Genomic DNA, 13,180 nt, shown 5'->3' with positions numbered 1-13,180 from the left:
CACCACCTGCACCATCAAAACTGTGTAAAAACTAACATAAGTTATATGGCAGGTTAGAAGCTGGAGCTGCCCCCATGCACCTCCATCAACAGTGGAATAAATACAGAAATAATTCATATAAAACACAATGACAGCATATAAAAAAACAGACACTTGCAAAATCTAATTCTAAACTGCCGACTGATTTTAGTGCTGTTCACCAAACTAAGCCTTATACAGTGATATTCAAAATACGTGTTACTAGTGCTGATGTTTGACAGAGAACATAGAACAGTTTTCTTAAAAAAGCAAATTAGGAATGTAGGAGGTTAAAACTAAAATGTGCAAGATGTACTGTTGTGTTCAAGAGTTGTTATGATCTGTTTCATTCTCTTGTTGTAATTTCAAACAGAAAGCTGCAGAACTGGTTTGTGTCTGATTTTAAAACATCTTCACTGTTACAGACTTCTTAATATCTGTTACTTTATCAGTGAAGCTTCTGATGTCTGGATTCAAACTCAAGTGTTGTGTGTCCACCTGTTTGTCCTGTGTAATAAAGTCTCTGTCTGTGTAATAAATGTTCTTCCAGCAGAATAACAACAGTAACTGAACTGAGCTGTTGTTGTAGAGAGGATTTCTGCAGCTCTGTGTGGTTTAGTAACGTTTCATTATTGATGCAGTGTCACACCCACTCAACACCAAAACAAGCCGTCGTGTGCGCTGCCATTTTGTGACTTCCTTAGTTTGTTATGAAATGGCAGACACACAACAACACCACACAACAACACCTGGCAGTCGCTGCATGGTTACACTAACTGACAGTGGACAGTTGATTCTTGATATAAAGCTGGTATGAAGTCATCCAAACTGGAGTTTAAAGGAGTTTGTGTGCATTTAATTGTTCATTTCCTTCCATTTAAACACAAACTAAACTCTCACATATTTAAATCATCTGAAACGTCTTCACTGACCCTGTCCTATACTATTATATAATATAGATTAACTCTGTCAAACCTCCTTCTTCTGAGTTAGAGAAACAAACATAACCTGATGTGAACAACCACTATGAACAGAAGAGAGCTGACATGTTTCTGCAGACACACACAGTGTTAGAGCGCCACCACCAGGCAGAAACAGCACACACACACACACACTCCCTCTGTTTCGGGGAAGTCACATGGTTGTGCTGTTAGGTTTTATTTCTCTCTATGACACCGTCCTGGCATGATCTGCATCTTTTGGCGCTCAGTCCAGGAAGAAAAGGCGGGTAACAGTTGTTGTGTTGTTTGTTTCTACCAGGACACAGAAACTTGTTGCTCTTCTTGTTTCACCACATTCTCCTCATGTCCTGCAATAATACTTTATGATGAGATATAAACACAGATCAGCTTTAGCAGAACATTATCATGTTAGACTGAAAGAAACTGCACCATATAAAGAAACATATGTAATAAATAAATGTATTGTACTTGTATCATGTAGGCCTATGTATAATAAATGTATGTAATTCTTCCTCATTTGCTATATTATTTATATTTTTATGTTCTACATATTTATCATATTATGCAACAGGTATTTTGTACTGTTTGTTTTTCTTGCACCATCCTCTTTGCTGCTGTGTTTCTCTGATCTTATCTCATGTATGACAACTATTATGTTGTAACTTGTTCTTGCAAAAAAAAATGAATTTGCATATTCAAATTTTAGATGAACAAACATGAGGGACATGAACCTTTATGTTTTGCATTCAGGTCACAACAGTGAAATTATTCATCTGTGGAAAAACCATAAAATGCTCTTGGCTGGTTGTGTTGGTAACTTATCTACTGTAGATAAACCATGCAGCTTTATGGGTATTGTTTCTGTTTGTCTGTCCTCAGCTGACCTCTGTTGTCAGGCTGCATCCTCTTCCTGAAAGGTTGAAGCCTCACATGTTCACTTGGTGTTTCTACTTTTCTGGATTAGAGGAGTCAAACTGCAAATAAACTAGACACATACACACTCTGACCGGGTGAAGTCATGAAAACACTGCAGTTGCTCGTCAGATTTGCATATTTTTGCAGATGAAGAGACCGAGGAAGCACAGAAAGGACGTAGAGGAGGTGAATCTGTCCCTTTATAATAATAGTTGGTCTGAGGCGCCATCTGCCTGTGGAGCTGGGAACAGACAATTAATTATTCACAGTGTTTATTTACCAGTTCTAGTTTGTCTGTCTTTTTCTTTTTAATTTCATTTATTTATTTTACTACACAGAAATTCATTAAATGACCATGATAGTTTTCTTTATAACGTCCCATGTGAAGTTGCAGCTCATCGGTGACTTTTATTTTGAAATGATTACCGGAATCAGTATGTTGGGTGAACTGGACCGACTGGTCGTAGTTGAAAGTGAAAGTAAAGTGAACAGGGACTTTCAGGAGGAAAGCACCGATCTTTACCCGCTGTAGTCGGTGTGTGAACAGCAGAGAGAAGACTTCATCTGACACAAACATGACGGACTTCTCCACCATCTATAAACTCTGTCTGGTCGCTGCTCTAAGCTGCTGCTGCTTCATCACAGGTCAGATCATTTAACCGATAATTTGCTCTGTGTAAATGCATGAAACAGAAAAACAGATTTATATTTTTAATATGTCTGCTGTTTGTTTAACGTTACATCCTGAACGTGGTGACTCAGTCTGACTCCGTCTGACGCACTAAACATGGAAACCAGACTGCATGTAAAAATGTCACAGCTAAACTTTAATATGCAAATAATCTGTTGTAGTTTTATTAGAGAATACTGAATAGTTAGTTTTGCATAAACACATTCATCGCTCGGTTATTTCGGTGTAATGCTGCTGCAGCTGAACTGGTGTCAACAGCCCTTTAGGATGAAAATGAGCAAAACAACTCAACAATATGTCAAGATCCAGACCATTAAAACACAGTAACATGTGAGTGTATGTGAGCAACACATGAGCCGAATTCAGCACAAGACACAGTCACGAGGTTAAACGTCCTTATTAAAACTTAAAGTTAGTTTAAAAGTTTTTTGTTATATTTCTGAACGCAGTTTGGTTTGAAGCTTGTGCCCCCTGGTGGCAGCACTGTTGTTAAACCCAGACAATAAACAGATCATGTAAAGAGTTTTAAAAAAGAAAAAAGGTTTTATTTCCTAGAATAAACTTTTTCAAATTGTATATATTTATCTGGCTTCTAAGTTTAAACATTGATCAATGAAAAAGCAACAGAACAGACCAAGAGTAAAAGTCTAAAGATGAAAAAGAAACGAGAGAGAAAGCGGGAGGAATTACACTTTTACTTTTACTTTTAATTGACAGATTTCAAAATGTTCCCACATGGTTTTATGTTGCATGTCTTGATTTATATCTATATTTTCTATTTCCCACAACACTAACCACTGCAGCATGCCTTGTTTCAAAACTAAAGTCGAATAATCCTGTTTAACGTTTATTATTCATTGGTAAATTCAGAGGAAGTGCCACCACAGAGGACAAACAGATATGCACCATAGCATCAGAATACAGTGTAATCTGATTATTCTTCTTATGTCTCAGTGTTTTATCATGAATTAACTGCTGGTTTCTTGTTTCTTGTCTTGTCTGCAGCCTGCAGCAGCAGCAGCAGCAGCAGCAGCAGCAGCAGCAGCATCTGTCCGGTGATGGAGTGCTGGTTTGTGCAGGAGAAGACGGGTCGAGGAGGAGGTTTGACTGCAGCCACCACTCAGGAGAAATCGCTGCTTTACATCCGAACGGACTCGAACGGCCGCGGTGCCGAGTCCCTCAAGGCTCCGACCGACATCAGCCCCGACAGAGTCTACTCCATCACAGGTCAGTCCAGAATGACCCAACACTGTAGCTGTGTTCATTCATCCAGATGTGTGTCAGTGAGTGGAGAGTAAATTATGAGCCTCTGCAGATATAAAGTAACTGTTATTATTATTGAATATGAACAACAGGCTTGTGCATCTGAATCTTGTGTTTTGACATCATAATAATAGTAATGTTTATTTACATAGCACCTTACAACATCTGGAGTGATGAACAAAGTGCTTTACAAAACAGATACAAAGAGAAAGAGACGCAGAAATGATAAAATACATGACAAAGCAATAGAAAAAAAAGAAGTTTTAAAAAAGTGTAAAAAGTATGAACAAACAAAAGATGTCACAGAGTCGCTGGGTATTAAAAGCCTTTCTAAATAAGTGAGTTTTAAGATTATATTTACAGATTTATTTGCAAATTTGCAAATTAAAATTAAAGGAATTTTGAAAGAAAGAAAGAAAAAGTATTCGACTTGAAGAGTGCCGGATCATTAATAAAATGTAATTCATGGGGTAAGGAGTTCCACAATTTAGGGCACGATCCCCCCACTGTTTAAAATTAGAGAAAGGAACCTCCAACAGGGGCTTTTTCTGAGGACCGGAGAGCTCCACAGTGTCGTCGAAGCTTTAAGCAATCAGTCAGATACACTGGAGCAAGACCGGGTAGCTTTAAAAACAAACACTAGAAGTTTAAACATCCTCTCCAACTTTAGATTAAACATCATCCCTTTGTTTAACATATAAATAAACCAGCGTGTGTGTGACCTTAGACCATGACGTTCAGTGTTTTCATCTTGACCCTCTGACCCCTCCCTCCTCAGACCCGGCCGCCACGCTGTGCCACCCCTCCCTCAGCCCCCCCAGAGGCTCGGTGCAGAAGCCCCAGTGTGAGATTAACCCCTTCCTGCCGCAGCCGTCCGGCCTCAAGTGGGCGGCGGCCCTCACAGACTCCGCCTCCAGCCCCGTCTACCTGCAAGCCGATTGGTTCTCGGCCGCTCTGCACGGCGTCGACAAGGAGCTGGGCGTCTCCAGCATCATGCGCGCCCCCACGGGATCTAAAGAACACCAAGGTACCGACACGATACGATGGTGGAGAGGTGGAAGAAAACATGTGTGAAGCAGCTTAAAGGACAATTCCAGGCAAATTCAACTGGGGGCTGTATGTTCCTAACATTTTAGGTCTAAAAGAAGGAATCTGAAGATTTTCCGTTTAATTTAACTGTCCCTGCATCGCCACGCCAGCGATGAATGGGAGCGGATGGAAGTTCCGCTGCTTAGGCAAGGCAAGGCAAGGCAAGGCAATTTTATTTGTATAGTCCGTTTTTACCACCAGTTTGTCTCAAAGGGCTTTACATCCCATCATAACAACATCCTCTGTCCTTAGACCCTCACATCCACTGAGGAAAAACTCCATGGAAAACCCTTTTAACAGGGAAAACCAGGAGAAAGCTCAGGGTGAGCAACAGAGGAGGGATCCCTCACCCAGGACGGACAGACGTGCAATAGATGTTGTTTCCATCCCTCAAAGCCACAGACAGCGTCAGATGGAGACTCAAACATGCACCGAGAAGTTCGTTTACTTGAAGCAAGTCAAGAGTTGATATTCCTGTGTTTATGACACCAACGGGAGCTTCCCACTGCACCTGAACACACCGAGCATCAACTTGGGTCTCGACTCCGCCAGACTTTGAATTAGATCTAGTTTTACAAACATGTCGGCTTGTTGAAGTAAATAAACTTCTGGCTGCATGTTTGAGTCTCCATCTGACGCTGTCTGTGGCTTTGAGGGATGGAAACAGCCTAAGCAGCGGAACTTACATCCACTCCCATTCATCGTTGCCGTGGCGACGCGGGGACAGACACAACTACCGCAAAACAGGAGACATTAAACTGAACACCTTCAGATTCCTTCTGTTAGACCTGAAATGTTAGAAACATACAGCCTGAGTTGAATTTGCCCCGGAATTGTCCTTTAATGTTGTAGTCTGACTGGTTCTCTCCTTGCCGTCTGCCTCCTCAGTGATCCTGAGTGTGTCCACTAAGACGGTGTCGGTGCGGGCGCGGCTGGGGAAGCCCGTGGTGCTGGACTGCAGCTTCTGGGCCGACCCGTCCTCGCCGCTGGCCGGCTCGGGCTTCGCCGTCGAGTGGCGCTACCAGTTCAGAGGAGAAGGACGACTCGTTCTGGCCTACGACGGCAAGACGGACCGCGTGGCCGACACGCAGGAGCAGGGGGCCGCCATGGACTACGAGGGTTTACACCGCACCGGAAACGCTTCCCTCATCCTGCAGGAGGCTAAAGTCCGCCACTCGGGGACGTACATCTGCACCGTGTATCTGCCCCACGTCCTGGCCCAGGTGGTGTTGGAGCTGGAGATCGTAGGTGAGGAGGAGAAGTCAACGTTTATGAAGCTTTTCTGACAAATTATTCAAGTCTGGAGAGATGAAATCCTTAAAAGGATAGTTCAACATTTAGTCAAATTGTCCCATTGCCATAATCCCTATAGTCAGACAATTAAAGGTAACAAACCTACTGCTATGACTCATAGCAGTAGGTTTGTTACCTTTAATTGTCGGTGCAAGCTATTTTTAGAACGGTGGAGCAGAGCCGTGAGCTGCTCAGAGCTACGCTACGGAGGCTCATTATGGGATTTCTTGGTTTCCCTCATCAAACTCATCAAACACACAATCCAACAACTCCACAACGCTCTGGTGGACAAGTTGTGAGCTGCACATTCACCACGCTATGAGATAATAACACAACGTTACGAAACTGAGCCGTTTTCGAGGTAAATACAGGGTAAATACAGAGACTGTTGATGAAAAACTGTCCCTGAAGGCAACGTGCATCAGAGGTTTTACATGAATTTCCCTCTAAAACAACTCTGTGTGGTAACGTTGTGTTATTATCTCATAGCGTGGTGAATGTGCAGCTCACAACTTGTTCACCAGAGCGTTGTGGAGTTGTTGGATTGTGTATTTGATGAGTTTGATGAGGGAATATTGTGCAATGTGCATTTGTTAGCCTTTTTTTTACATACAGAGAGTCCAGGTTTTGAAAAGGGTTTAAGTTCACTTTATAATGGAGTATGTTAATTTCTAGGCTCCTACAGTATTTGTGTGCAGATAAATGTTAAAAATGCTAAAGACTAAAAATCAAGAGAATCGGCAATATCGTAGAATCACAATTTAAATCGAATCGCCACCCAAAAAATCGTAGAAGAATCGAATCGGGAGAAAAGCGTATCGTCCCAGCCAAAAAAAATCGATTTTTATATTATTTGCGATTTTTTTTTCTGGCGATCTTTAAAATTTTTTATTTTTTATTTTTTTTTGGGGGGACGACCAATCTTTATTGTACGATCATGTATTCTTTCTGTGCCATTACACTCAACAAAGTCAAACCGGCCTGTTGTGTTGGTTTGTTCACAGATATCTATGTGAACAAACCAACACAACAGACAAACTGATGTGATGTGTGTTTTGTTTTTTTGTAAATATGACTTAAGTTATGATGTATTGTTGGTTCAACCTGCTCTTGTTCAAGGAAAGAAAATCACAATAATTGAAATATAAAATTGCAATACTTGGTAAAAATCGAATCGCAATACTTGTTTAATCAGAATCGCAATTTAAATGGAATCGGGACCCAAAAATCGTTAAAAGCGTATCGTCCCAGCCCTACTAAACTGTCTACTGATCTTTCCTCCTCCTGCCCAGAGCCCCCGTCCCTCTCCATCCACCCGTCCCCCCTCCCCGTGGCCGTCCCGGGACAGACGCTGACCGTCCTGTGTGAAGCGTCCGGCTTCGCTCCGCTCTCCCTGGAGCTGAGCTGGGAGTTCAGGGGCGCTGACGGGAAGTCCAGAGCCCTGGGAGCGGGCAGCGTGACGGGCCACCGCCAGGCCTGGGACGGCACCTTCAGCCAGAGCGCCCGGCTGGAGCTGGACGCCTCCAGGCCCGAGCTGGGCCGGGGGGGGGAGCTCAGCTGTGTGGCCGTGCACCCTGGAGCCACACGCCGGGCCAGCACCACCCTCAGCATCATCGGTAAGGAGGGAGGGTTCTCTGTTGTTGGGTAGTGTAAGGAATAGGGATGTCACGATTACTTGTTTTCACAATTAATCATGGTATTAAAAGCCACAATGAATTAATCGTAAGGTTCCTAAATACCGTCACTTCCGAAAAAAGATTATGTCGGAACCATATCGGCAGATGTGCACCAAAATAAAGGTAAATATTAGTAAGTAACATTGAATTGGTAGGAAATTAAATGTTAGCGTTTCATTTGTATTTAAAAAAAACCAAACCAAAACAAAACAAAAAACGATTAAAATAAACGCTAACATTTGGTATAGATGACAATTTATTTCAAACACTTCCCCTGTTGTAAACCTCGATAAGGGATTAAGCCGGGATATGTTGGTTATCCTGCTGAATTTAGCCTCAAGTCGGTTGTTGGAAAGCTGGATACCTTTATCCTGGTCAAGTTACTATGGTGATTTATTCTCTGCAGCTAGCCTACTCCAGACCATAATTACAGCCAGGCTTAGTTGATTCTGTTGTCTTCATCTGTGAAGTCAGCAGTCACTCTGATCAGAAATCAATGTGTTTCATACATGTTCTTATGTACATATTGGCCTGAATTATAAACAAATAAAATGCATTATAATCAGAAAACATGAAACATTTACAATATTTATTAGGCTTTTTTTTTCATAATTGGGCCTTCAAAATTAATTTTCATAAAATATTATAATGTTACGATTATATTGGCCTAAATATTGGTTGAGGTAAGAAAATAAGAATAAAATTGAGTGAGTGTGAGCACCTTCCAAATAATTTATAGACCTCATCATCATTGTTATCGGCAATTTATTGAAGCACCAAACAGCATAATGTTGTAATATTTAATTCACTTTCACCTGTTGCACATTTGGCCATGTGCTGTAAACTTTACTTCAGATTTGTGCAATGAATCAACTTCCACTGCTCATCATTAAGGCAAAGTGCACAACTGTTCATTTGTGAAAGGAACTTGAGTTGTGATCATAGTTTTGGATTATTAAATCAGTCCGCAGTCGTCCGCTGCCTCTCTCTGAGCTTTACGACAACAGCGGTGCTTTTTAAAAAAAATCTTTTTAAGAGAGGTGTGTCACCAGACGTCAGCATTAAGATCCTGTTGATTGGAGGAAAGTAGTGTCTTTATTCTACTTTCGAACAACAGGCCCCAACTAGTCTCACTCTGGGCTCCACATTGTCCCATGGTCATTAAGTCGCGACCCACTTTTATAGAATTCAAACTAAGATTATTATTTTTTTTAAGCCTTTAAAAACTAATTTAGCTCTTTATTGAGCAAAGTGCATTTCAGAGCACATGAATGAAACTGAGGAGTTACCATGACAACTGCATGTACGGAAGTGAATAAAAAAATATCAAACTGCACAAAATGGAGACCAACAAAACAAAACACGATTCACTGCATCAGGCCACATTAATAAGAAACTGAGATCTTTGCATTCAGAGCAAATGGAGCAAATAATCAGAAAGTGAGGAGGAGCATTACAACTGCATGTGTTCACGTGTCTCGTGCCTTTCAAAATAAGTTATTTTTCAAAATAAAAGACATGTCGGGGCGGTGTTTAGCTCAGTTGGTAGAGCACCCGCCCCGTGTGTTGAGGCTATAGTCCTCACTGCAGGCGGCCCCGGTTCGAATCCCGCGTCGGACGGCCCTATCCTGTGTGTCATTCCCCCTCTCTGCCTCCCATTTCCTGTCACACTCTCAACTGTCCTATCTAATAAAGGCATGAAAAGCCAAAAAAAAATAAATAAAAGACATGTCCAACATCAGATGTGCATTAAATATTATTTACTTTTTTGACCAGCTGTCCGAGAGCCATCTTTAAAAAGGGATTGGCAGAGTGACGCACCAACTCCCAATCAAAGAGATATTTTCCAAAATCATACATCTACTATCGAATATACAGAATTAACATGTCGGATATATCACAGAGATGAATAAACATTGACAATATAATATTTATAGTATTCCGTAACAAAAAGAGAAAATTCATTAGTGGCTCTGACGCACATCCTCCCTTGTAGGGAACTAAAACAGAGAATAAATCCTGTGAAGACTGAATGTATCATGACTCAGAACAAAGATTCAGACGAATGGGAATTAATCACGAGTTAAATTCTGTCTTTTGTCCTTTCAGGGTTCAGTACTCCGTCCATTGAGGACTCGATGGCAATGGTTGGTGTGGCACTGGTTCTCTACGGCCTCATCAAGTTTGTCTCCTGGACCTTCATCAGCTCAGGTATCAAATCATAGAACAACGATTCAGCATTAAAATCTTTATAAACTGACAATAATCATAATTATTTTTGATTTTATAATGATCTGCTTCCATTTAATTATTCAAAGCTGCAAAAGACTTGATACTAAATACAATTAGATTTGTAAAAAGTGCATTGGGTAGTGTGAACTGTTTATATAACTACAGTAATACATTATCTATGTTTGTGTCTAACTTGTATTTCACTCGTTCTAGGCTCAGATGAAGCTGATAAACAAGAGAAGGTAACTAATTCAAATACTAATAATATTACAACATTTGATAATATAAATGGTTTATTTGTCCACTTCTCTGCTGCTTTACGTGTCTCGTGTTAATAAAACCTCCCGTATCGTCTCACAGAAGGAGAAGTAAAGAAGAATGAAGTCAGCTGATGTGGAAGTTTGATACTGAGCCAGACCTGCTTGTTTTCATCACTGAGGTGCAGCAGGAAAGAGGAGCGACGACACTGCCGTCCAACATACTGATAAATCTCTGTCGACATTTACTTTCAGAGGTTTTTTTTTACAGATTAAGTGGGATTTCTGTTAGAGCTCACACTCATTCATCACTGTTTGAATTGCTGTTGTTTTTTACTGTTTTGCTCAACTAGATATAATACGCTGGAATGGGTAGCCGGGATAATTTTCCTCTTCTTCTTTAAAGTAATTAAATATTAACTATTGTCCTCCCACTGTTTCTATTTTGTACTTTCACACAATCGCAGTAGAGAACCCATCAAGTTAGTAAAATAATGCTCCCCTACAGTAAATCCAAAAGTGTCTTGTTGTAAATATGTGGCCTATAATGTATGTAAATTCTGAAATTTGTGCATTATGTAGCTTATTTTATTGTGTGTGTGTGTGTGTGTGTGTGTGTGTGTGTGTGTGTGTGTGTGTGTGTGTGTGTGTGTGTGTGTGTGTGTGTGTGTGTGTGTGTGTGTGTGTGTGTGTTTGTGTGTGTGTGAGTGAGAAAGATGCTCTGTCCATCACTGAAGCTGAAATGACACCCTGGGCCAATTCATAAATAAAACTGGTACAAAATGTTACTGGATGGAAAAATTAATTTTAAATTAATGTTAGAATTTAAATTTGTATTGAAAATTGATAATTGAAGTATTTGTTGTAGTTGCAATAAAATCATTTCTTTGAAATACTCTGCCTTGTGTTTATATAGATAGATAGATAGATAGATAGATAGATAGATAGATAGATAGATAGATAGATAGATAGATAGATGGCTGACTGGTGTCTCACAGCACTGAGACCAGGACTGGTCAACAGCATTAAGACAGAATGTTGTGTGTCATTCAGTCGACAGATGAATTTATACATCAACTTCCGCAACAGAGCATGAAAAGTATTTACTCGCACTTGACAGAATAACTCACTGGCACTGCACCACCTGGGTTTTCCCAACAAAATTCGTAGGCAGTCGTTATAGGCAACCTGAAGTTTGTGAATGTTTGGAGTTTTGAACTTAACCCACAAGGGGGCGGTATGAAGGGGGGTACAGTGAGCTCTGAAGAGACTCATTTTAACATCATTAGAACACCAGAAAAATTTACGTTTCAGCACATTGGCTTGTGTATATAAAATACGCCGTTGCCTGTAGCCTACATATCCTCATCATCACACAAATCATCAGTGATGATGTGTCCCAAATACTTAGCAGTGTGACAAAAAGGTAACACATTTCCTGACAAATGAAATAATGGGAACACCAGTTCCTTATCACCTTTAGTTCGACAGATCATAACAGAGCTTGTGCTCTTAGGTTTATTACAAACTATGGAGCTCTAACTCATCATTGTGTCTTGTACAGTAAAGTAAATTGGCCATCTTTACATGTGCGCAGGCTCGGCCATTGGTATGTGCTGATTTACAAGGCCATTCTTGAGATGATTCCATCTTATTTATCATCCCTTCTAATCTTGGCTAACAGGGCCTACAGTCTCCGCTCTCAGGACTTTTGTCATTTGACTGTTCCTAAGGTGAGAACAGAAATGGGGAAGAAAGCTTTTAGATTCTCTGCTCCGAGTACATGGAACAGTTTGCAGTCAGAGCTCAAACTCCAAAGTCTGGTATCTCTGAATGTATTCAAGTCCATGATAAATTCCATCACATCCAGGCTTCAGGAGTGCAAATGTTTTAATTGAGTGCAAATGTTTGAATCTTGTAAATTATTTTAACTATTTTTTTTTTTTTTTTTTTTTTTAAATTCAATTTTGTTTTTTTGTTCTGTTTGTTTGTTTTATGTTTTTTAATTAATGTGACTATGTGTTGAAACTCTGCTGTCATTCTTGGCCAGGTCTCTCTTGCAAAAGAGATCTTGGATCTCAATGGGACAAACCTGGTTAAATAAAGGTTATAATAATAATAATAATAGAGCTCTTTTTGGCATTAGTCTATAACTAACATTAAATTCTACCCCATATTCTGAACACATGTTGAGCAGCTCCTGAAACCCAGCACTAGAGGGAGAAATGATTGCCAGATCATCCACATACATAAGATGATTAACAATGGTATTTCCTATCACGCATCCTGTTTTACATCTTCTCAACTGGTCTGATAGATCATCCATAAACATATATATATATATATACTGTATATATATAAATGTCTTGTCAAATACACTGATCTGAGTAGTTTTTACATGTCTATAAAGTTTAATTTATTATCATTTTCAAGTTATAAGGATTAAAACTACAAACCAATACAGCAGTACTCTGAAAGACTGCTGTTTAAAGACAACTATAGCTTTATTACTGTCATCCTTTATGTTATTCAGCTCCTAAACTGTCCAGTCAGTAATGTTTTTCAAAAGAAGTTTAGTTTTTTTAAATTACTATCTGGACTCATTTGGGGGGTAATGCTGCTACCAGTCAGCTCGAGTCTTGACATTTTATCTATTTCAACCAGATTTCAACACGGTCGCCTGTTGATGTGATATGAATGCTAGTTTCCCGTTATCTTGAACGCAACACGCATTCCCATGGTTCTCCACGCGATCACATCATCCAATGGCTGGCGACGTTACTG

The 13,180-nt window shown here is 40.2% G+C and overlaps 1 protein-coding gene across 1 annotated transcript; it reads left to right on the top strand.

Annotated features, from left to right (window-relative positions):
• Window positions 1–2,377: 2,377 nt before the first annotated feature.
• Window positions 2,378–11,289, top strand: tapbp.1 (TAP binding protein (tapasin), tandem duplicate 1). The gene is made up of 8 exons (XM_085790602.1): window positions 2,378–2,540; window positions 3,592–3,813; window positions 4,628–4,876; window positions 5,827–6,186; window positions 7,524–7,847; window positions 10,017–10,118; window positions 10,353–10,381; window positions 10,500–11,289. The coding sequence occupies exons 1-8, from the start codon at window positions 2,471–2,473 to the stop codon at window positions 10,509–10,511; spliced, it is 1,368 nt and encodes a 455-aa protein (XP_085646728.1). The 5' UTR covers window positions 2,378–2,470; the 3' UTR covers window positions 10,512–11,289.
• The last annotated feature ends 1,891 nt before the right edge of the window (window positions 11,290–13,180 follow it).

Source organism: Trachurus japonicus, chromosome 11, assembly GCF_045865225.1.
Source record: "Trachurus japonicus isolate A0001 chromosome 11, Traja_1.0".
In the NCBI taxonomy this organism is placed as follows: Eukaryota; Metazoa; Chordata; class Actinopteri; order Carangiformes; family Carangidae; genus Trachurus; species Trachurus japonicus.
The sequence above is the reverse complement of the archived record's forward strand: the minus strand, read 5'-3'. Positions and strand labels throughout refer to the sequence as shown.

Excerpts from the sequence above, each read along its gene's own strand:
- tapbp.1 (XM_085790602.1), top strand. The coding sequence starts at position 2,471 with ATGACGGACTTCTCCACCATCTATAAACTCTGTCTGGTCGCTGCTCTA. Across the intron at positions 2,541-3,591 it reads CTGCTGCTGCTTCATCACAG|CCTGCAGCAGCAGCAGCAGC; the intron begins GTCAGATCATTT and ends TCTTGTCTGCAG. Across the intron at positions 3,814-4,627 it reads CAGAGTCTACTCCATCACAG|ACCCGGCCGCCACGCTGTGC; the intron begins GTCAGTCCAGAA and ends CTCCCTCCTCAG.